We start from the raw sequence: 25500 nt of genomic DNA, 5'->3' as shown, positions 1-25500 counted from the left end.
GGTGCAACACCCGGGCTACACACTAGTTCCTTATTAAAAAATTAACTGTATTTTTATTCCCAAAAGAAAATTAACTCTCTAATTTTAACCATTGTTTATTGGATATGATGGGTTTGTTCACATTTATTGAACTGAACTGATTGGAGCTGAACTGAACTGAACTGAGATGAAATGAATATTTTATGAGATAGGGAAATTAGGAGCTGAACTGAATTGAACTGAACTGAAATAAGTAAACGTGAACATGCCCGATATTAACCTTTATTTATTTATTTTTTATTTTTTATTTTTTATTACTCGTAGTATGATATTATTTCCAAAAAAAAGAAAGAAAAAAAACAATAGATATGATGTTATTTGTCGGTTAAAAATACATTTCCCGTTTTGTTTCTAAGTGATACGTTTTGACTTGACATATTAGCATAGTCATGTGTAGTTGTGTAAATTTGTCAAAATCTGACTCGATTCGATCCAACTTGAACAAAAAAAACTCAATAAATCTGACTAGATTCAATCCAACTTGAACAAAAAACTCAATTTATATTTCGGATCATATGGACACAATAATTTAGCATAATTTAACTTTGAAATAAACCTAATATGACCCGGTCTCACCATACCTGAATTGACACCTCTGGTCATGCCAATTGCCAACTACAATATATTGTGGATTTAATATAAAAAAAAAAATTATACAGGTATAAATGTATAATAAAGAAAGTTGATTTTTTTTTTTGAAATAAATCAATTCATTAATAAAAAGGCATCCGACATCTACAAATGAAATCTAAATTAACAAATATATAAAATTGAATCAAATTAGGTTTTCCTTCATCATAGCTACGATCGTTGAAAAGATCTTGCACTGTGGTACATCTCTCGCACACATCGCTGGAATAAACAGCCTTTTCGGAGAGACGGTCTAACGATTTGTTGTAGCCGTAAGGACGATTCTCATCTAATTCGCCTAAACGCATTTGAAAATTTGACAACCGTTGCGATCCCGAACAAATCTTTACCAAAGAACTGATAATAGGGCAAAAGATGATTACTTTTTTTATGAACCCTAATACACAAACAAACCCTAAACAAAAACAAACAACTAAACTAACGAAAACTAACGACTCCACCATAGGGAGACACTCCACCATAGGGAGACGGGCGAATATCTACACTACTTGTGTAGATTTATTGAAATTCAAATTGCAAAACTAAATAAAATTAAAGGAAAAGGGTCGAAAATAATCTAATTTCCGAAGAAATTAGACTATTTCCGGCCTAAACGACCAAGATTTTGGAGAAACCCTAGAAGAGAGGAGGAGAGGAGAGGAGATGAAAAAAGACAAGTTGAGTATTTTATTGTTGATAATACACATAAAGAAAGTTGATTGATTTTCCTAAAAATGAGAAAAAAATGATTAGAGTTTTTTTTTAATTATATTTTTACTTTTACCTTTTTCACGAATTCCCACTTTGAAGATTTTTTTTTTTTTTTTTTTTTTTTTTTTTTTTTTGACAAAAGATCCATATAACGAAAAATATTCTTACAACCAAAAAACAACTAAAACAGCAAACTAAGTGACAGGAAAACCAAGTAAACAGAAAGCTACATCATAAAACATCTTCTTTCGCAGGACACTGTAAAAGTCGTCTGTAGCTGACGAATCTCGCTTACGTTTGCAACCTACCTTAATCCTGCAAAATAAGAAACGGTTAGAAACACGCATTCTGCTACTTGATTTCCGTAAGCCTAGAGATGGATAACGACGTAAAGAAGCTGAATGATTCGATGATAGGGACCGCACTGAAAACCGACCATCCCAAGCGGGATTAAAAATCAAATGAGGCAAGCCAACTGGGTGACTAATCTGGACTGACGGATAGGAAAACTCTGAAGCTATGGGATCATCTAGGAGGGGAGGATCTTGTTGTATAGGAGCTGGATCATCTGTCATCAAGGTATGTGGGGAAACATCTTGATGACTCAAGGAAGGAGATTCCTTGCATTGAAAGGGGGCCTCTGCTTCCCAAGATTCGTGACCTTGGAGGGCCTCCACCAAGATAGGTTTTGATACCCGAACAACTCGGATAGAAATAAAAGAAAAACAAGCAGAATTATAAAACTGAAGCTCTCTGTCCAAAGCAATATTCCCCAAAGTTACCGTCGGAATCATCATACAAGACTTACGATTCCGAGAGTTAGCAAACTTGTGATGACGCTTCTCATCCATAACCGATTCATCTAAATCATTATTATGTGACGCCAACGGAAAGGATCCAGTAGACGGACAAGCTGGGGATTCACCTAAACACCCCACATTTTGAGTCGATTGCGCCATGCCCTGGGTCAATCTCTATGGGAACCGAAAGAGAGCCGTCCAAAGAAGCACAAGAAGAATTTTCCTTATTCTTCTTAGAGGAAGCAACATCACCAACATCCAAACTCCTTTTCACCTTAGCCCCCGAGTGTAGCAGATTGGGTTTGCACACGGAAGAAACAACCTTAACTTCACACTTAGGCTCTAGGCTCGGGAGTGAACTCATACCACAATTTTCAGTACCTCTACCACAATCCCCTGAAATTTTCGACAGAACCAAAATTCTAACACGATCCAGTTCTTGCAAAATTTCCCGATTAGAAGGATCTAACCGAGAAGCAAGTGACAAGTCATCATAGGCCTGAGATAAACATCCCAACTTTGATGCAGCAACAACTCACCGAAATAAACCTTTAATATTATTGCCATCAAACTCAAGCAATAGAGAACAAAGTTGTGAAGCTTGAGAGAAGTGGTTACTTCGAAGAGCACAGACAGCCATATTCAAATTTAAGGAAAAGGCAAGGTCCAAGTACAAGGAATTCCCGTCACTAGAAAGGGGCACAACAAATTAGAGGACTTTAACAACCATATGATATTGCAAATAAGCATTTTCAAAGTCTTGTTGACGGAAATAATTATTACCCGTTTCTTTTAGAGATTGACAGAACGGAAGAACTCCATCAGGACTTCCAATTCCCATAAGAACATTAGCAATCGAATCATGGCTATCCTTATCATTTAAGTGAAAGGACAATAACTTTGATTTAACCAATCCAAAATCCATCTAGATACTAGGCGTTTACACTGCAAACACACTCCACACCTAATGAAACCAACACACACCAAATTCACAAGGCCCAACCACAATAAGGCTCCTCAAGGTCAAAGAAACCCAACTTAAACAACCAAACAACAACACAAAGTATGTATACCTTATTAACTTGTACACTAAGAAAGAAACAAAACACACTAAGGAATTGAAGCAAAACCAACCACTGTCCAACTCACCAAAAGAAGACCACCACCGAAGGACTCCCCCGAGAACAACAAACCTATACGAGCACCTGGCTGCCTAGCGTAGATACTTGATCCTGCTCAATTTAACCCAAACAGAGCACGGCAAAACCAAGGTGTGGGAGATGGTAGCTCACCGGCGACGGCAGAGGAAATGGGCAGGGAAGCCAATCGCCGGCGAGCTATGAACGGTGGGTTTGGTGGGCTGGCGGTGGGTGGGTGGGATAAGAATAAGTTTGGCGGTGAAGGGATAAAGTTGCACTTTTAGAGAGAGAAAATGCTCACAAAATTTGTATATTATTGGTTTTAATTTAGGAAAGGAGAATACACTTGAAGATTATTTAAATGAAATATCAAGACTTTGTTTTGCCTTTGATCCAATAGGTCGATCCATATCTAACCCAATTTGACCTACTATAATTTTTCTTAATGATCTTTTGTAGAAACATTTTGTTTAAAGTCCCAAAAGATTGTTTACTTTAAAAGAATGAGTTGACTCATTTTTTGATAGGGTTCATGGGAATATATATGCTAACTTACCCTTGCATGATAATCTAGAATAATAAAGTATGGTATTTGAGTCGATTCATATCCAATTTGAATCATTTTTAGAGTATAATCATATATCATTAAAACATATGAAGTACAATCTATTTATGCCAATTTGCTAATTATAATAGGTATTTATAGATTCAATCTGACATTTATTTCTCAAAATCAACAACACCGTCTCGAATCCAACGATAAGATATATAGAGTAAATGTATTTTGCTTAGGAAATGTTCTATCAAATACACGAAAAAAGTTAGGTTAGCCCTGATAGAGATGGTCCAAATTAAAGCCATATAAGGTTTTTGATTCCAAAAGTGCTATATGTTCATATACGACTGGTTCAGTTAGCTTAGTTTGCGAATTTTCAGTCGGGTCAATTTTTGACAAATCAGATCGCACTTAAACAAAAGAAGACCAAAACACAAAGAGCCCAACAGGGAAAAACAATATAGGCCAAATCCAACCATCAAAGGACAGACAAATAGTAGGGCCCTCCCACCATTCTTCTGCACAGTGAATATAACTAACACCATTTCCTCATTTTTCAGTTTTCCTTACATCTCTTGCCATTTGCTCTGCCACTCTCTCCCCATTCAAATTCAATCAATTTATCAATCAATCAGGTAATTACCATTCACCCTTTTCTTTGATTTTAATTTTTTTGTTTATTTCATACTTTTAATTATTTCACCCCCTCAAATTTCTGTATTTTTTTGGGTGATTTTCTCTTGAGTTGCGTAGTTCTTAAGCTGAGTTTTTATACTGTTTCATTCAACGAATCGCATTTGGGGTATCTATATTTTCATTTTCTACTTTTTGTTTGATTTATATTTTGGTTGATTTTTGCCTGATTTGATTACTGATATTGGGTAATTGATTAAATCATTAAGCATGGTTTGTCGATAATTTTTTGTGTGATTGGAAATTCTATTTTTTTTTTAAAGATTCCCTTATACTTTAATTGATTCCCAGAAAAATATAGGAAATCTGAACAATCTTTACTTGTTATGATTAAATGGGAACCTGATAAATTTGCATAATAATTAAAAAAACTACTAGTAGTATTCTTTAAGGGCAGTAAAATGTCGGGGGTCAAATTACTATTTGAGGTCAAATCATGTCCTTGATTATGAAAAAATCATCCTAAATAAGGTGCAAGAAGTTGTTCATGTATAGGAAAATGTGAATCTAGGATGTATTTTTTAGCACAACTTGGGTCAACTCTATTCTCGGATTCTTCATTTCACTTCAAGTACTTGTGCCTGATCATCAACACGCTTGAAATATGTATAGGAACTTAAGTGCTAGTATTTATGTCCAACACGAGTACTAGAGCTCGAGTTCATTAAAATAAGGTATGATAAACTAGGTGCAACTAATAAGCTATAACTTTTGCTTATTGGTAGAAAGTTACAAGAAAAAGTAGTTGGAGACAAGTATTGTTGTTAGTGGATGGAGGGAGGACTTTCAATGTGCTAGTAGTTTAATTAACATATTACTCGTAAATTTTTGGATATCCTTTCCTTGTAAGATGGTCATTATCTTCGCTGAAGCAAGAAATGGAGATCTATGTGGGATGAATGTAAACTAGAATACGATTAATTAGAATCATTCCTCCTCAGTACTGATTCTAGATAGGTGTTAGTTTTCGAAAGATTAAGATGTAAGGCCTGTCCAATGGATTTAAAGACTGAATGAGTCCTCTCTGAATCTGATTATCTGCCATGTTAGCGATCTTTGTTATTGATGTTTCGAATGATCCAATTTATTTATTCTTTGGTCAGGCCAAAAAAAATGTCAGGAACTGATGAAGAAATTGTCCAAGACAAAGGTGTTGTCGAGGCTGAGCTACAAGAGAATGTTCATCAAGAATCTCCAAAGGAGGACACTGGAGATGTCAAGAAGATTGAGGAACATCCGATGCCATCTCCTCAACAACAGGTATTAATGCTCCATATTCATGAATTGCTCTAATGAATTGATATAGATATTGACTAGTTAAATTGTTTGCTTTGTGAATTGTGTGAGGATCGTCTCTCTTTATTTGTCTAATCAATACCTCTGCGATCCTTTGTGATTGGGTGCCGTTATTCTATAGGAGGAAACTATCAAGAAAAAGTATGGAGGGATTTTGCCAAAGAAGAAGCCACTGATTTCAAAGGCAAGATTTGTTTCTTTGTGCAATTCAAGTAATAAATGTTGTTCTGTTTCTGTTCTGAATGCTGTAGATGATTTCACAACCATTGCTTCCTTTTGCAGGACCATGAACATGCATTTTTCGATTCTGCTGATTGGGCATTGGGAAAGGTATTTGAATTGAATCCTTTGCAGTTTTGCACACTACCAATAGTTCCCATCAATTAACATTTGTAATTTTCATCTGGGGGTTGATTGTTTAATCTTACTGATCTGTGTCTATGTTATTGTTGTCATGCAAGCAGCAAAAAGGCCAGAAACCCAAAGGACCACTAGAGGCACTCCGACCAAAGTTGCAGGTATTTTTGATGAATGCTTTAACCCTGAAACAAAACCTTCCAGTATTTTATTTTTATTTTTATTGAGAAGCAATGTCATGTTTCTCCAAGATTTGTAGATTGTGGCTTTTTGATTAATAAAGGGATGCTTCAATAACTTGAGGCAGTTTTTGCTAGAAATTTGTTGTGTACTCATGAGATAATCTGCGCCCAACCCAACACCCCTTAGCATATGAGGTTCTCCAGAAATAGTGCAGGAGGATTCTTCTGTTCTTTTTGGTCTACTTTTCTGGAGATTTAGACATAGCTTATGATTTCTGGAGCATTGCCTATATTTTGTCTCTTGAATGGTATGGGATGATGAGTCGAGGCAGCAACACTAACTTGTCCGTCAAATGGTTTTAGTGCTTAAAGTAATTTCATTTAGAAGACTAATTGTTTTTCATCTATCTTACCTTAATTGAAAAGACTGAATACTAATGTTTTTGATTTCTTAGCCAACATATCAGCAAACTCGTTCTAGGCGCTCAGCTTATGCTCCTGCTGACAGTGAAGGTATATGACTCATTTATCTACCTGATAACCTCAGGTTTGGAGATACTAGAGACATCAATTTATATGTCATATTTTATGCCCTTTTAACAGATAATCCCAAATTGTCAGGTGCAGATCATGATGGCACTGGAGATGATGACAACATCGAAAAGGTTGCTCCTGAGGTTCAGAGCCACGAATAAGCTTCGTCTACAGTTAATCGTGTACAAAATGATAAAAACACCTCCATTGTTGGAAAAAAGAGAAAAGGGAAACTGTTTTCCTATAAGTGCAGATCATTCTACTATAAAAGATACACAGCTTTAGCTGAAACACCTAATAGAGGGATATTGTGTGATGTGTACTCTTACTTGATCAACTGTTACTGTAATTGCAAGACATGCTGAAGTTTGAATCTTAAGAAGGTTTTCTAGCTAATGCAGTTCTCGTATCTGCGAGAATTAATTAGTTAGTTTTGCTGAAACTAGTATTAACATTTCTCTTATCTTTGACTCAAATTTCTTATATGGTTTTCTTTCGTTTTCCTCTTTTTCTAATAATATTCTAACCTTTCCTTCCCTTCACATTCTCTTTCTGTTATGACTTATGATGTACATTAGTCCCGTCATTTGGCTTCTCTCTATCACTTACAAGAGTTACATCCTCATTGTTTCACTCCCTTTTGGGCTCTATATTGGGTGCACAGGACATGAACTAGGCATTGTGCTGTGCAAGTGCGTATGTAGATCTGCACACATGCGCACGCGAGTGTGTACGTATAGGCGTAAAGCCACTAATGCCAGAAATAGCTCCATTGAGTTGGTGCTAGGCATGAAAAAAATAACAAGGATATTGAGGATACACAAAGTTGCATGTTTATTTTGTCAGATTCTTGTGAGTATCAACTCATCCCAATTACTAGTAAATGTAGATGTAGCCCCATGTGGGCTATGTCGGCATTGTCGGGCAGTGCCTTGAGAGTCTAGTTAAGCCTGACCCAATTCACAATCGAGCCCAGTAGCTAGGTGTCATATTGAAATTTTTAAAAGTGCGGCATAACTTAAAGTCTATGTGCAGTGTTGTGTTGTGCCGTACTGGTATACCTAACTTAATATTTTATTTTGTTTTATTTATCGTATTGTGTCGTGTTGTGTCGTATCATATTATGTTAGATCCATAGCTTAAGACTTGTAGTATTATCCTAAGTTGTGCCTCGTGCAGTTGTGCTTATTACATACCAGAGCCATGGTATTTGTTTTTAACGCTAGACTGTGCTAGCATGGCCCAATGGCCAATTACCAATAACATATAGAAGAATGGAGATTATTACATGGGTTTGTTCAAACTATTGTTTTCTACTTCACCGACTCCCCTAAATGACAAACATTATCCAATGAATACGAGCTACAAGACATGATTCATGAACCAAATTTCAAAATAAATAGATATAATAAATAAACAACTTCATAGGATTTTTGAACTAAAATATTCTTGGAGACTATATAGTAATCCTTTTTTTATTTTTATTATTTTATTTTTCAACTTTGTGTATGTTAGTAAAGACTCTAAGTATGATCAAATTTGGTATAGGTACTCGTAAGAAAAATGGTATATATATAAATAGATGCAAAAGTCGTATTATTGTAATTATTAAAAATTTCCGAATTAACCGCTTGAATGACAATAAAATAAAAAATTATATCTAGAAAAATTCCTTCCAATCTCATTGAGATATATTCCATTTTAGGGCTGTCAGGGTATCATATGTGAATTTTCTATCAAAGAATATATATTTCAGATCACAAGCTATAATTCAATATCCAGTGTATGGGTTCTTGATATACATAAGGCGGTTCAAGTTCAAGGTAGGTTAATTAATTAAGTAAGATTCGTTAGAATTTCTATTGAGAAATAAGAGTTGAAATGTACAAACAATTAAACAATGGTTTTTAAATAGTTTTTTTCCTGACATAACTTATAGTATTCCGATTAATTATTATTGAACGATTTCCCTTAATATTGTTAAAATAGAAATTAATTCCCATTATGCTTCGTTTTAAAAACAAATTCCCAAAGTAGTGTCCACGTAGGATTGGTTTTCGGTTCAACTTAAAACCGCTAACGGTATTAGCGGTTTTGCAATTTTTGTAAAATAAAGTCAAAGAGACCTGTTTTTATTGAAAGGCGGTCTCTTTGAAGTTATAAGTGTAATTGTCAGCGCTCTCTTTTCTTGTTGTGGGCTAAGAATTAACAAGGACACAAAGAGACCTGTCGTATTGAAAGGCGGTCTCTTTGAAATAATTTTCATGTAGACTATGCCTTGTGAATTAACCAAGGACGCAAAGAGACCTGTTATTGTTAGAGGCGGTCTCTTTTTTAAAACCGCTATTACCATTAGCGGTTTTAAGTTGAACCAAAAGCAAAAAAAAACGATCCTACGTGGACACTATGTAGGGAATTTATTTTTAAATCAATGTATTATGGGAATTGATTTTTATTTCAACAATATTACGGGAAATCGTTCAATTATTATTAGTGAGTCTTGTGTTATTGAGTCATTCACAAAGCACTATATTTTTAAATATTTTCAAATTTAGTTGATTTTCTGGAAATAATCTCAACTTTCGTTAATCTGGAATAATCCCAACTTTGAGGTGAACTTTTTATTGTCCTCAAAAAAATATAAAGATGATTTTCTATTTTTCCATCAAATATTGGATTAGGACAGGTTCAAGTCCTTAGGGCCTGTTCATATTTACTGAACTGATTGGAGCTGAACTGAAAAATTAAAATGCATAAAACTGAACTGAACTGAACTGAACTGATTGAAGCTGAGCTGAACTGAACTGAACTGAAAATAAGTAAATATGAACAGGCCCTTAGTGTTCCTTCTTCACACTCATTTGTGGATTTTTTCATACTAGCTTGCATAAATTTTTATGTTACAAGTCCATGTAATTTCTTAATTTTAATTTGTATCACATCATTTTTAACATTATAATAGTTCAATAAGCTGCATTAATAAAAATGTAAGTATTATTAGGCATAAATCAAATGACTTCAATACAATAAAACCATGCACAATGCACCAATAGAGTAAAAATAACTATACACATACACTTAATATCCTAAACAAGGGATAACTCAAATGGTTAGAATTCAATTTTCGATTTCAGAGGCAATTTTAATATTCTTATAATATTATAAAAGAAAATATAGTAGAAGATAGAAGATAAACTTATGCATATCCCTTTACCTTAGAAAATGGTCACCTCTATCAATGAGATTAGGCTGTTTGTTAGCTAGAAGATACAACGAGCAGCTGACAGCAGCTTAATGAGATGCAGGAAGCGACATCACCATTACCCTTTGCCTTCTCCAAAGGTCCAATTAACAAGGAATTTAGACGATATTGTTGGTTTGTTGCTGAATTTTAGGTGATTCATAACTTGCTTGTTGCTTCCTATTGGCACAAATCACAACCACCTAGAGTTGCTTAAATTAATTTTTGTGTATTTGGGTCTAAATGAGGCCAGCCTTATATGCATAATCGGCCCATCAGAAGTCCATTCCAAGTATTCCCTCCATCACAATTTATTTGTCTCATACATCCTCTGAGCAATAAAACTCAATCCTAAGGTAGAGATGTCATTTCGGGTATCTGGATTAGTTTTGGTAGGCCAGTTCGAAGGTATTTTAAAAATTGAGTCATAATAATACATGACCGACTCAATTTGACCTGAGAAAAACGCTATTTAGATTACGACTCGTATCTATTCTATTAAGTAATACTAAAACAAAACGTTGTTGATATTATTTCTTCTCCAAATTATACACATGTCACTCTCACATGATTTTTTTCCTGCCAATTTGTTAGGATGATGTCATGAGTTTTTATTCATTATTTTTTTAAATTATATATATATATATATATATATATATATATATATATATATATATATATATATATAAGAAATTATTTATCATGTATTCAAAAAAATATTACGGAGTAGATTAAAAACTTTTTTTCTCCGTATTTTAAACAAATCTCACAATGTACTTGTTTAAAACCGTACAACGCGTACAGAAACTAAACTAGTGAAATGAATAATTAAGCATGATTTACATTTAAAATCCACCTTTAATGTCCATGTATATATTCTTACATAGTTCAAGCACCATCATAAATTTAAAATGTGGCATATTGGCATGAAGATGCTATGCTATGCATAGTGCACATTTTGTTGCAACTTATCAAACTTCACTTATCATTTTCAAATTTCAATGCATGTTAGGAATTGGCAGTGTATAATGTAAGTGGATAAGAGCTTAAAAATTAAAATCATGGTCTCCACCTCTTCAACTGTCCATGTGTCAACTTTAGGCCCATTTTTTCAACACGAATTGAAGAGATATAAAAAAAGAATTTAGATAAAAACATAAATACTCTAACATAATAATGCATAATTTATTGTGTATTGGTACATTTCACAAACGTTTTACAATATATATGTCCATTTGCATGCATTGATTAGAGGACAAGTGACCTTATTTATCTACCAAATAAATATATACCCTCAAATTACATGAACCATTGCATTTATCAAATAAACATATACACCTCAAATTACATGAACCATTGCGTAATTTAGGGCCTGTTCATATTTACTTATTTTTAGTTCAGTCCAGTTCAGTTAAGCTCCAATCAGTTCAGTTCAGTTCAGTTCAGCTCTTAATTTCTCTCTCTCGTAAAATATTCATTTCAGCTTAGTTCAGTTCAGTTCAGTTCAGTTCAGCTCAGTTCAGTAAATATGAATTGGCCCTTAACCTTTTAGAACCTTATTTTCAAATTAATCAACAATATTGAGTTTTTTTTTACTTAAATTTGTTTAAAGGCAAATTTGATACTCCGTATTAAATAATTTTAATAATGTGAGAATAGAACTTTGATTGATATTAGCGTCCAAATCGTTTTTTTTAGTGTGTGGTTTCCTCCATTTGGTTTTTGAAAATAAGAAACAATAAGAAATATACCCTTGTAGGAGTATTAGTTTCACAATTTCTTTTTTCGGTTAATAATTAGCATTATTTTAGATTTTGAGATAGAGTGAAAATGTATTGCATTGGATAATTTTAGCAAACAATGGATAATTTTTGCAAACAACTAAAGAGCTATTATGTTTTGGATGGTGAAAGCTAGAGATATATAATTATGATATCTCCTAATAACTTAATAGTATATATTTTGTAAATAAATTAAATAATTTCACTTTGATGTTTAGTGGATAAATAACAAATTTTTTTGTTTTGAAATTAGGATTTCCACCTTTTTTTTTAAGGTTTTTTGTTTTAATAAAAAATATCTAAAATAAAAAATGATACCGAACTAATCTTAATAACTAGTTTCAACTGTGACGTCCTCCATCAATAGCTGAATTTTCCACGGGTAGTCATATGACCAACTTATTGTTTGTTATCTTCATCTAAACTTTTGTTACATTTTACGACCAACTAATTGCATTTGTTGTTTTTGTACTCACACTTAATTGGTCTAATCTCATGATCTTAAAACTAACTAATTCTATAGTTTTAACTTTTTTTTTTGGTGGAAACGAGGGGCAAGCCCCAGCTATAATTTTAACTCTAATCTTAAGTTTTTTTTTGGCGGAAAATAATTAAATTAGGGAATATGAAGATACATATTACGTTCCATATTAGGGTGTGTTCTATTCACCTGATTTTTACTTATCTGAACTAATCTGAATTTATCTAATCTTGTCTGAACTAATCTAAACTTATTTTTTTGATGCAAAACTAATCTAAACTTATTAACTTTTATTAGAAATTATTTTAGTTATAAATTAAACTTGGGTAGTCCTGATTAACCCTTATCACAACTTCTCTTAATTTATTTTTCATATCTTATTTGAATTATCTGAACTTATTTTTCATAAACTTATCTTATCTGAACTTATTTGAACTTATTAACCCTTATCTGAACTTATCTACCCTGAAATAAGTGGAAATAAAGTAAACAGAACAGGGCCTTATTCTAAACGCTTTATGTTTTTGATATTTTACAATGTTCCCAATACTTTCACTTTCTTTCATTTTTGCAATTAAATTCGTTATAAGAACAATATATATAAATTAAAGAACGAACTCTTAATATTTACTCAGTCTATTTCACTTTATCTATTTTTTCCTCCTTACCCATAAGAACAATAGATATAAATTAAAGAACATTATAAAGCAAAAATAGTATGTACATGCATTTAGCAGAAATTAGAATTATTCGATTCATTCCTTACCATGGAGTAGATACAATTTTAAACTTCCCACTTTTTTTTTTTTTTACCCAACCTTATCCATTATGCTACCTTCTCATCACCCTCACCTCCTTAGAAATTTGTTAAAAAAAAAAGAGACAAAATCCAAACCATATGAGGAATGAAAATCTTGCTCCCTATCTCTACCCTAATTATATAACCTTGCTAATGAAACTCAACAAATTACCCTCTTTTCACGCCTTAACAAACTCTTCACCCATATCTCTTTGCTCCTTCTTCTTAGGTATCCTTTCCATTTATATATAGTCAACATACATTCCATTTTTAGAAGAATGTCACACAAACTTCTAGCTAAATTAAATAAGCTAGCTAGCTAGTAGCTATCTTGTATCATCAAATGTCTTGCATGTTTTTACAAAGGTAAACTTAATGCAGCCAAGGATGACTTGCCGGCCGGCATGCCACCGGCCGGCTAGTCTTCCTCGGCCCCTCCATCGTATTTCTTATATGAGCACATACAAATGTTTGATGGATATGTGAGCCGGCAAGTTGTCTTCGGCTACATTACTTACCTTGTATATACATGCTAGATCTATGATGATGATTTTTATTATTATTATTTCATTGGAGTTTAGAAATCATTTTAATTCATCCAATTAAATTAAACACAACCCCTTCAAGCCAAACCTCATCACAAAAGCTAGACGATTGTTATATTCTTCAAGTCGGTGAGTGACACTATACTCTAGATCTAAATATATGTTCCTAACTAATCTTAAGTTATAATGCTACATTTACAATATTATTGTTGATTAATTACACTTTTAAGAGCCCTAACTTTATTTGTGAGGTGGTAGCATAATTAATTCTTTGTAATGCATAGTAATACGAAGTAGTAAGCTTTTATTGCAAATGGGATCTGTATATCTTTAAATGAATTGTTTTTTTTTTTTTTTTTTCTTTCATTCATATTACTAATAATAAAAATAAATTTTCAGTTTAGAGTATGATAAATTGTTGTCAAGGTATATAGCTAGCTTAGTAAATCTAGTGCAATTACAGTGTAATTCGAAACATTCTAGAGTAGAACTCGTATACAAATTCTAAGTTAATTGTTGTTATCTATGTTTCTAACACTACAAGAAAATAGCCTTTCCGTAACGATTATTTTAACCTTTAGTATCGATTGTAATTGCAACAAAAAACTTTCCCAACGAATGGTCATTCGATACAACATCCCTCGTTGCCTTAGCCTTTAGTAGTAGTTTTCAATATCGCTGGGGTTGGCCTCAATAATCGATACAAAAAACTACATCCAATCGTGGTGATTATTGTAGCGATTACAATCGCTGTAAATGTTTAACTCATTTTCTTCAAAAAAAAAAAAAAAATGCGTATGATCTTTACAAGATTCAAACATGCAACCTCAAACTCTTATATTAAATGTTTCACCAATAAGCTATGACATATTTTATGTATTCTTTGTCAAACAATATTTATATATCTAGTGTTGAAAAGGCTTTTCGTATCGATTTTTAGGATTTAGTGGCGATTGTAAATGATACGATTTCTCAAAATTATATAAATGTGTAAAAATAGTGTGGATATGTATTATTATGTTTTCCGTATCGATTTTATATGTGAAAACCATGACGATTGTAAAACTGATACGACATCCTTAATTATTTCACAAACATACTTGCATATTGTAGCGAATGTACAATCGCTACGAAATAATCGCTATAATAATAATAATAATAATGATGATGAGTTTATATATATAAGTCTTTTATGTTTAGATTGAAACTCTTAAGAAATTTCTTTTCAAGAATTATCAGAAAAGGCTCTAATTATCTAACAGGCACATCTTATAAAGACTACTCGTCGTTGGTATGTCCCTTCTTTTTATACACTTCTCAAAACAATATTGTTATTTAGATTATTTCAACTTTTACAAGGAGATAATGTTCTTATAATAAACATTACTGTGATAGGTAAAGACACAAAGGTTATTCTTAAGTCTAATTACAACCATAACATTTGTCATATATCATTATTGGGTTTGGCCCAAAGTTAGGCCCATTATTTTAATTTGGTGGAGTATTTTGGATATTCTAGAAGCTTCCGAAATAATCAAGCAAGGTCATTACTTTTAGAGAATGATGTAGAAATTTCTGGAATATTTCGACCATTTCTTTCAAACTCCATCTACAACTATATATAAATATGAGTCATGGGCATTAAAGACACATATGGAAGAAACCATACCATACACACCAGCCTTTCCCTAATTGTAATATTGTGTCCATTTCTTTACTATTTATCTTGCTTTTATATTTTTCTTAATTAGTTTATCAATCTCTACATCTTTAGTTTATCAATCTCTACCTGCACACCAACCCTTGCATTCTACTTGTCGATATGTCATTAACGAAGGTCAAGAATGTATAACTCGACACATGTGTTGTGTCATGCTGCGATTGTCGGCTCCCTTAATTATTTTTTATAGTTTTTTTTTATTATTCAAAACAATGTCTATTCATAAACCATGACGACTTACAGATGTGTCTCTCATATCATTAGTATATTTGTGATTGAGTCGTATATTATAATTTTATTAGAATATTTTGCATATAATAAATCTGTTCAATAATTTTAAATTGAGGTTTAAAATTAAATGACGAATTCTTACACCGAAAAAGGATTTTTTACAAGAATTAAAACGGCATGGCTTGTATGCACGTGTGTGAAAAAGTACAACAACGATATATATATCCATTATTACCCTACCAATTCTTCATTTCTTGTCAATGTAACCTATTTGCAATTTTTATTATTATTATTTTTTATCTATATACCTTTTTGCAATTTTTTTTTATATACCCAATATACCTATTTACAATTTAGCAAAATGAATTTATAACAACAATATCTATATCCATTATCACCCTACTAAGTTTTGTTTACATGTACCTATTTGCAATTTTTTTTTTAATTATTTTTTATTTGTATAACTTTTTAAACTTTTTTTATATACCCAATATACCTATTTGTAATTTAGCAATTTTTTTTAATTATTGTATTTATTCTAATTTATAGTTTCGATAAATCATAAATTCTAGTATATAGCGTGTACGGGTAGGACTTTTGTAATTATGAGCATATATAAGCTCATTAGGGTGTTCATTAAACCTTAATTATCAACATTATTATTTTTGGATGAACTGTTGAAGGCTTAGAGACAACTACATACATTATATTTTATAAAACTCAACTTATTCTCTGTTAATAAAAATATACTTTTTTTAAAGTTTTTTTTGTTTTTTTTTGTTTTTTTTTTACATCATCATAACACAAATTAAATTACAAGTCTAAAGTAAAGCTAATTAAACTAGTTCGGCTATTATTGGCCAGAAAATGTGCTCGTTGAACCTTGTCCCTATCAGCTTTCAAAATGTTACAACACTGAAATTTCAATCCCAAATTTTTAATATTCTGTAAAATCCAGAAGATACTAATATTATTTATATAGAGTGATCAAATTTATTGAGTCCGAGTAAAGAAGGATTTTGGAGAAACCCTTTGAATCAACTTATTTTTGACAATTTGTTTTCCTAATTTCTTAGATTGAGTTATTTACAATCTGAGAAAAATTGTTTTATATTTAATTTTAACAAGTGTCATGACAAAATCTATGAAAAATAAAAAATATTCTGATATAATCTTATAAAAATAATTGTACCTATATCTTCTACAACTGTTAATATAATACTTGAACCTTTTTTTCATTTATTTTGATTATTAAACGATAAACTCTACTTGTTTATATAAGTAACCCTATTTTCACATTATGGTAACACCTTATCCATCATGGTAACCTCATATGATCATCAACATAACCCTCAATTAATTAGTTAGTTATATCACTTATATGTGAAGTGGCTAGCCATATACTACCTCCGTTTGTTTTTAGTTGACACAATTTTGAATATACCGCTATTCACACACCTCCCTTTAACTGTGTTTTATGCTTTATAATGTAATTAAAATTAGTCACATGAAGTCTTGATAAATTCGTCACGTTATATACTTTCAAACTATCAACTTTTCATAATTTTTGCTTATCGATAATTAAAGATATTAATGATTGAATAAGTACATTGACAAACGTGACTAAAGAAACATGTCAACTAAAAAGAAACGGATGAAGTATAAGAATTTGTGAAATAAAAATATTTAAATTCTTAAATATAGAATTTGAAAAATAATTTTCTAAATTTGAATTAGTGTTTGCTAAATAGTAATAAATTTGGCATTTATCTTGAAAGAAATTCAATTTATTTAGCTTTACGTTAGATAAAAACTAGTAATGTCAACATTTGAAGTTTAAATAAACAATCTATTAATACGTAGTATTATTATTTAGAAGTAGTTTCAATGAGAGGGGAATAAATCCTTAAGGACTTGTTCTCTTTAGCTTAATTTTAGTTCAGTTTAATTCATTTCAATTTAGTACAATTTTTAATTTCTTTATGTCATAAACAATTCAGTTCAGCTCAGTTCAATTCAGATTCAATTAGTTTAGTTCAGCTAAGCTCCAATCAATTCAGCGCAGTTTAGTACAACGTAAATCAGAATAGACTCTAAGTCCCCAACATTGAGAGTGAGTAATAACTTTGTCGGTTAGAGCTACTCTCGTGGTTCCTGAGGGTTATGGGATCAATTCTCGCCATCCGCCCTTGTGACTCTTTGCACCAAAATTAATATAAAGCAAACTCCCAATACTCTTCTCTCATAATGTTACTATACATCGGCATGTTATCTGAGGAGTTCGCACTGCGGTACGATTTCTCTTACATTATTAAATCCCGCCTTTTTTTTCACACCAAATTTAATAACCCATGTGCATTTCTCCATGCGCATGTGTGTTTTCTACTTATGAAAAATAATTTTTTTTTTTGAATACCATAAATCCACTATAGTCACAGACTATCAATCAACATTCAAAATTTCCAAATTTTGTTAACTAATAAAAGAAATCCAATAAAGTAAAACACTGTTCTAAACAAAATAGACAGAAAAAAAAAATCGATTTCAAAAATCACCATAAATTAAGAAAACACTTAATCAAGTACATTTTTCATTATATTTCATACTCACATTAACTGGCTTCAAAAAAAAAAAAAAAAAAAAAAAACTGAAATTAAGCAATCAAATCGACAAATTTTAAGTTATATAATTCTCTTATGTATAACATTAATGTGATGCATGCTATACCTTTCTTAGTTTTTGTTCACTTTATTTTCACTTATTTCAAGATTAATAAGATAAGGGTTAATAAATTCAGATAAGATAAGTTCAGGAAAAATAAGTGCAGATAAGTTGTGATAAAGGTTAATCAGGGCTACTCAAGTTTAATTTATAACTAAAATAAAGTCTAATAAGGGATAATAAGTTCAGATAAGTTCAAATAAGATCATATAAGTTCAAATAAGTTCGATAAATTAAAATAAGTTCAGATAAGATCAGATAAGTAAAAATCGGGTGAATAGAAAAATTATAGCAAGTAGAATTAAGGCATTTTAAGTATATATGACTATATGTGGAATTGTGGACATTGTTGGCGCTGTACTACCCCATAGCTTATATCGTAGTATAAAAGATATACAAGTACATTCTTATATTCTATGATTTCATACAAATATTAATAAGTTGCTCCATATATTAGTCTCCTGCCTTTTTAATTATCAATCCCTCGTGCATTAGCACAAACACACTCTATAAATACGATTAAACGGAAAAAGGTATCCACTCGTTCGAATTATCTATTTTACAAAACAAGACGTCAAAGAGTTGACCTATGTCTCATCCCACCAAAGACCACCCAACTCCACTAAAGTTTTGAGTTTTGACTATCCTAAAATGGCAAATTAAAATAGACGAAAATAGCTGACTTTAAGAATTAAGAAAATGTTAAATTAATGAGAATTAACCCATTAAAAAAAAAATACAAAAACAAATCCTACCTAATCAACACAGAAGCACCAGCTAAAGTGGACTTTTATAAATGTAAATCAAATGATTGTAAAACTAACCAAATTTCCATATACAAAGCAGGTAAAAAAGCCATAATTTTTTTTTGAAAAAATAGCATAATTTTAAGCTTTAGTATTAAATCATGTTGTTAATCATCAAATACATTACTTAAATTTGGCTTTATTAGAGAAGCAGAACACCAATCCCACTTAATTCCTAGCAAACCCATTAAGCCAATCCATTTTGTCTCCTCATTCTTGGATTTTTTTGTTAACATCCTAAGTATATATACACCATTTGCAACTCATTCTCTTCATCATTCATCAAATCATCTACATCTTTCGAGCTATTGAAAAGCTTAAGAGTTCCGAAAACTACTAAAGTACTTGTATAGATCATCTACAAAGAAAGCAAAATGTCAAAGGGAGGACTTGAAGCCGGTGAGACCTCAAAGGGTGCTGCTAGTGCAAGTCGAGGACTATCCATCCTCGACTTCCTCTTTAGGGTAGTTGCTGGCCTTGCTACCCTTGCAAGCGCGATTGCTATGGGAACAACTAATGAAACACTCCCATTTTTTACTCAATTTATTCGGTTTAGAGCTGAATATGATGATCTCCCAACATTCACGTAAGTTTACAATTCCACCTTCTCAAAAATATTATGTAGTCCTAATCCTAACTAGTCTTTTTTGTTTACAAAAATAACATGATTTTCTTCCTTTACTTCTATATAGGTTCTTTGTGGTGGCAAACGCGATAATAACAGGTTACTTGGTACTTTCTCTTACACTGTCTATCTTCCACATCATTCGAAGTGGAGCTAAAGTCACCAGGATTGTTTTGGCCATTCTTGACATGGTATATATTACTTAGTTACTTCTTTCGTAATATTTCCTGTAGTTTTCTGATACTTTGTTCTTCATTTTCTTTAAAATACTAAGCAAATATTACATAGAAAAACTTGTTAGCAAAAATAACTCTAAGAACGTTCAATTGTTAGTGGACCATCTCAACCAAAAGCTTAAGCTGATGGTTAAGGCCCATATATGTTTTATACTCTATCAGTAACTATCTTTCGTGTTTGGTGCTTCTTTTAATCACTCTTTCCCTTTCATATATAGCTTGCATTGGGTCTATTAACATCAGCAGCTTCAGCAGCAACAGCAATCGTATACTTGGCACACAAAGGCAATGCTTCGGCCAACTGGTTCGCAATCTGTCAGCAGTTCAACAACTTCTGTGAGCGTACTTCTGGTTCCCTAATCGGCTCCTATGTCGCAATTGTCATGTTCGTTCTACTTATCCTCTTGTCAGCATTCGCTATCTCCCGCCATCATTAATTTGTGTTACACCTGAAGAACTGAAATGTATATTTTCTTCTACTGTTATTTTGTGTGTTTTGATTTTTACTTTTATCTGTTTTTAATCTGAGACAGTATAGTACTGTAAATTGTGAATGTATCTCGAACAGATTGGTCTTAGTTTGTACTCCAAATCTGAATATGATTATTAATCAAGTGACTTTATAATCATTTTCGATATATAATTGAAAAACAAGCTAAATAGAACGTTATTCAGCGAAAAAAGTCGGGCTGAATAATATTCAATATTACAACAACTATCATATGTACTGAACTGATGCTGCAGAAATTATGGCAGAGTTCAAACAGAGTCCTCTGTTTTGTGAGGAGCTTATGCCAAAAATCCCAAGAGATTGTCTATTGATTTCAATGTCTTCTCGTAAAATACGTATGATTCGTATACTTTAGGTGTTCGGACATAGTAATCAAACTGCATTATCAAAATCAAAGTAAGATCAGCATTGAACAATCAATTTTAGAGATGAAATTCGAAGAAAACAGAGAAAAATTATGTAACAATATAATTAATACACCCATATATTACATATTTACATGGTTCATTTGTTCTGTATTAGAAAAAAATTATGAGAATTAAATTGTGTACTATATAATTTGATAGATAAGTTCGATTTCAATGTTCACTGTAACTATTTCTCACATCACACATTTCACTTAGCCTGCATGACCTAGTTTACATGCACTACTTTGACTGGACTCGCTTGTTAATGTATAGTTTTAAAATCATTACCTCTTATGATATACTCCTAAGGAACTTACCATTGAACTACTTTTCTTAGCTCGAATGTATATCATTCCAACATGCAACGTATACGTGCTAGTATAATATTTCCCCTTCATCGATTTAAAGATGTTAACTTTTCTAGTATTTTGAACTAATTCATCATAGGACTCTCTCAATTTCAAAGTCCAATCTTAAGTATATGATACATAGGTACATTGGTGCCTACTTTCTAATTAGTCATTTATTTGCATGATATAACATTAATATCTATCCACAATATTGTTAATTAATTAAAATATTTACTGAATTATAACAAAATATTAGTTTGGCTCATGTTACGGGATGTGACAAAGTTTTACACTGGCTATCACTGGCCTATCGAAACCCCCTCCTCTTTTATCTAGACTTGGGACTGAATCGAACTATAGCAAAATTGTGTGAATTGTGATGAGCAAATAAAGAAATTATAACAAATAAACAAAACAATTAAGAACTGTATTACCTCAGCCATATTATCAACCAACTCATTAGCAACATTAACATAATCATCTCTTCTTCCTTCAGGAACCATACTCATAGCATTCTTCATATCCTGCTTCAAATAAGCCTCTTTTAGCCTTATATAAAATATGACATACCTCCATGACATGGTATCCAACATATGCCTTAAGCTATGAAGCCCCTCAGCTGTATTCTTAATCCTAGCCACCGCGTCCTCTGGTGATAAACCGGGCTCGAAAAACCGCTCCCATATAAAAGAACGGGTGCCCCATTTCATTTCATCAGCTTGTGCTTTCAATGGTAAACAGGTTGCATTGATGCTCAACCCTCCTAGCAATGTTGTGACCATAAATTTTCGGCGTTGAGTTTGGTTCTCGTCATCATCCGATAGCAATGATCGAATCGCCGACGAATTAGGGGATTGGTGGTGGGTGTAGGGTGGTGATTTTTTGATCTTGGTTTGGAGTAAAGTGATGGTGGGATTCAAAATGGTGGTCATGGTTTACACTACTAGTTTGAGTGCATTTTGGTGGTTTATTTTTTGGATAAGGAGGATACAATTTGTTTAGGCAAGTTTTAGTGATTAACCTTTTTTCATGAGCATAGTGTAATTTGGACCTATGATTTTGCTAACGTGGCATATGTTATCTATAACATAGTTTGGGCTTTAGTCATGACAAATCACGAGACTTTTTTCATCTTCACTATTAATAATGGAATTATGGTTTTGAGCTCATATACTTAGATTCTCCAATTATTGAAGCCCAATAAGGAGGCCAATAAACTTGCATTTTGTTTTTTGGTAAACTTTTGGCTATAACGGACTTACGGTGAGTCCGCCATCTTCATTCTTTAGTTCTCCTTCTTTCCCTTTCTCTCTCCTCAATTATCCACTCCTCTTCTCTCCTCCCTTTTCTCTGGCGACCTCTCCCTCGATATTCACACTCTTCCCAATTCCAATCACCTCCATCACCGACCCTACTACGAAAGCCCCGAAATTTCCGAAATTGACCCCATTAAAGGTGCTCTTCTCATTGTTACTCTCTTCGCACAATCGAAGTTTCTTTTTTTTTTTTTTTTTCAAACTTTGCCTAACTCTTCAGCTCTTCAATGGGTGACTCCTCCTTAGACGTTTAAGAAATTGTTGCCTTCTGTTGTTACGTTCGTTGTGTTCCTATTGCTGATGAAAATAATGAAATCATTGATTGTTCTTATTGTTATGAATTTCTTGTTTGCTACAGTACTAAGAAGGATAATTCTCTTCTTAAAGCATAAAGCTATTGATATTAAAATTTAAATGTCAGATATTAACCTTTTAATGTTTGATATAAAACTTATAATGTCAAATATAAAACTTTTGATGTCAGACATTAAACTTTTAATGTTTACACGATAGTAAACTTGTAAGGTTTGATATTAGAATAATATTATCATATATTAGAATATTAGTGTCATGTTTTAGAATATTATTGTCAGATTTTAAAATATTAGTGTCATGTATAAGAATATTATTGTCAGGTATTAGAATATTACTGTCATGTATTAGAATATTATTGTCAGATATTAAAATATTACTGTCATGTATTAGAATATTATTGTCAGGTATTAGAATATTATTGTCATGTATTAGAATATTATTGTCAGATATTAAAATATTAGTGTCATGTATAAGAATATTATTGTCAGGTATTAGAATATTATTGTCAGATATTAAAATATTACTGTCATGTATTAGAATATTATTGTCAGGCATTAGAATATTATTGTCATGTATTTGGTGTTGCGGGCCTCGCAATCGGGTTTAGTTAGCCCGCGCCTTTTTGTTGGACTTTTGTTATTGAGCCCGGTCTCACGTGAGTCCGGTCTCACACAAAACCTTTTGTTCTTTTTTTTTTTTTTTTTTTTTTGAAGACTAATAAACTTGCATTTTCACTTTCGTCTCTAAAAAATAATCAACTTCAAATCAATTTTTTTTGGAAAAGCTTCATTAGTTATGTGTCAAAGTGACACTATGTTAATACATAGACAACATATTAGGTACAGGAGTTAGTATTATATACTGATAATGGTGAGTTAAGCTAACAATTAGGGAATAAACTTTTTTACTTTTCACCTTTTGGGACCTGGACTTTTTTCTTTCACCATTTGGGACCTATGGTTAATTCTCAAACAATTTAATCCATCTAACTAACCAACCTAAGCATTAATTAGAGTAAAAAAAAAAAGTATTTCCAAATAAAACAAAAGTAGATTGTGAATATCAACTTTAAAATCTTTTTTTAAAAAAACAAAATAGCAAACAACAATACAGAAATCCAAAACAAACACAACAACATTCGTCATCCAAAAGCAACAATATCCAACATCCAAACATTGAAGCAAGCCTTCTTCGATCATACTGTCTCCATCCAATAGTTCAATTTATTTTAAGTTTTTTTTTCTCTTCAACAATAAAGTTATTCAGCCTACAATCATAAGTATGAATTGGTGAAGTCGTAGATGTAGTTAAAAATATTCAAATTGATTTTTTTTTCAAATATTTATTCTAAGGGCATTAATTTGATGTTGATAATTGAATTAAAAAGATGGTTTTCTTACCTTGCATTTTAAGAAATTAGAATAATGTTGTTGGTCCACTATACAATTGCATAAACGCAATATTTCTAAATTGACCCCAAATTGAAGTTCAAAATTCTAAAATACAATTGGAACAAACACATAAATTCAACACTATAACAACACTAAGCAGTAGTTTCAGCATCATTATTCATGAATACCCATAAAATTCTACTACGTCTAAAAAATAAGCCCTAAACCTAGCAATAAATTATGATAAAAACCCAAAATTGAAGTAAACTAGTTGTACAAGATTCATAGAGAACTTAGTTTTTTTTTTTTAATAAAAAAAAATCTTAGATAACTTACTTGTGCTAAGATGCTTGAAAAACCATTAATAATCTACACCAAAATCGCCTTCAAAGCTTCTTCTTCTTCTTCTTCTTTTTTTTTTTTTTTTTGGAAAAAAGGGAGAACAAACAGGGGAGTCGAGGTTAGTTGATGATGAAGAGTGGAGTTGAAAAGACACCTTATTTTTTGCAGTAATTTTTTTGGAGTAAAAAACTAAAAACACCTAACTGTTATGATAATATCTAAATATGGATGACTATTATCCCATGTACAATCTAGAATATTCTAGAGTTGGGTATTTGGTCTTATCCATTGATGGAACCCTAGGAAATGTACATTATATATATCCAGTACTACATGGAATATGAAATACAACGTAACAATCTTCCCTCATCTCTCTTTATTTTCTCTTCCATATTTAACACGTTATCAGCACCATTGCTAGTCAACTGAGTAGGATTACCAAACATTTTTTCTAGAATCCCATATTATTATTATCATGTAAGTAAGTATGATCGTAGCCCATAACAATTATAATTTAACATTTATCTAATTTTGCATGCTTATTTATTGGAATATCAACATATATAACGAATACAGAGCATGATAAATAATTTAAGGTTCCATTCTTATTTTTCTCCATGCTAACGTTCTCATCTTCTATTTCGTCCTTATTTATGCATGACTTGTATCAGGATTATTTATGCATGATTATAACGTTTAGTACATATTTTGGATACTATTTATATATACTTATCTTTTAATATTA

At 31.8% G+C, this 25500-nt stretch overlaps 3 protein-coding genes across 3 annotated transcripts; 2 read left to right on the top strand and 1 right to left on the bottom strand.

Moving 5' to 3' along the window:
• The first annotated feature begins 4322 nt into the window (after window positions 1-4322).
• LOC145609535 (uncharacterized) lies at window positions 4323-7400 on the top strand. The gene is made up of 7 exons (XM_081665241.1): window positions 4323-4510; window positions 5672-5828; window positions 5986-6048; window positions 6147-6194; window positions 6329-6382; window positions 6859-6916; window positions 7007-7400. Exons 2-7 carry the CDS (start codon window positions 5682-5684, stop codon window positions 7096-7098), a joined length of 462 nt encoding a protein of 153 aa, XP_081521367.1. The 5' UTR covers window positions 4323-4510; window positions 5672-5681; the 3' UTR covers window positions 7099-7400.
• Window positions 7401-19562: 12162 nt separating this feature from the next.
• Window positions 19563-20657, top strand: LOC145639308 (casparian strip membrane protein 1-like). Its single transcript, XM_081690521.1, has 3 exons — window positions 19563-19848; window positions 19955-20078; window positions 20342-20657. Exons 1-3 carry the CDS (start codon window positions 19637-19639, stop codon window positions 20558-20560), a joined length of 555 nt encoding a protein of 184 aa, XP_081546647.1. The 5' UTR covers window positions 19563-19636; the 3' UTR covers window positions 20561-20657.
• A 106-nt stretch (window positions 20658-20763) lies between these two features.
• On the bottom strand, window positions 20764-22420 carry LOC145639300 (photosynthetic NDH subunit of lumenal location 2, chloroplastic-like). Its single transcript, XM_081690509.1, has 2 exons — window positions 21826-22420; window positions 20764-21011 (listed from the first exon to the last, which is right to left on the bottom strand). Exons 1-2 carry the CDS (start codon window positions 22321-22323, stop codon window positions 20913-20915), a joined length of 597 nt encoding a protein of 198 aa, XP_081546635.1. The 5' UTR covers window positions 22324-22420; the 3' UTR covers window positions 20764-20912.
• Between the last annotated feature and the right edge of the window lie 3080 nt (window positions 22421-25500).

The sequence above is a fragment of the Chenopodium album genome, chromosome 1, assembly GCF_948465745.1.
Source record: "Chenopodium album chromosome 1, dcCheAlbu1.1, whole genome shotgun sequence".
Taxonomy (NCBI): domain Eukaryota; kingdom Viridiplantae; phylum Streptophyta; class Magnoliopsida; order Caryophyllales; family Amaranthaceae; genus Chenopodium; species Chenopodium album.
Note: the sequence above shows the minus strand (reverse complement) of the source record. Positions and strands in the feature narration are given on the sequence as shown.

Bases quoted from the DNA above. Each gene is read 5' to 3' on its own strand.
- LOC145609535 (XM_081665241.1), top strand. From the start codon at position 5,682: ATGTCAGGAACTGATGAAGAAATTGTCCAAGACAAAGGTGTTGTCGAG. The intron at 5,829-5,985 runs GTATTAATGCTC...GTTATTCTATAG, and splicing joins TGCCATCTCCTCAACAACAG to GAGGAAACTATCAAGAAAAA. The intron at 6,383-6,858 runs GTATTTTTGATG...TTGATTTCTTAG, and splicing joins CACTCCGACCAAAGTTGCAG to CCAACATATCAGCAAACTCG.
- LOC145639308 (XM_081690521.1), top strand. From the start codon at position 19,637: ATGTCAAAGGGAGGACTTGAAGCCGGTGAGACCTCAAAGGGTGCTGCT. The intron at 19,849-19,954 runs GTAAGTTTACAA...ACTTCTATATAG, and splicing joins GATGATCTCCCAACATTCAC to GTTCTTTGTGGTGGCAAACG. The intron at 20,079-20,341 runs GTATATATTACT...TTTCATATATAG, and splicing joins TTTTGGCCATTCTTGACATG to CTTGCATTGGGTCTATTAAC.
- LOC145639300 (XM_081690509.1), bottom strand. From the start codon at position 22,323: ATGACCACCATTTTGAATCCCACCATCACTTTACTCCAAACCAAGATC. The intron at 21,012-21,825 runs GTAATACAGTTC...TTGATAATGCAG, and splicing joins TGGTTGATAATATGGCTGAG to TTTGATTACTATGTCCGAAC.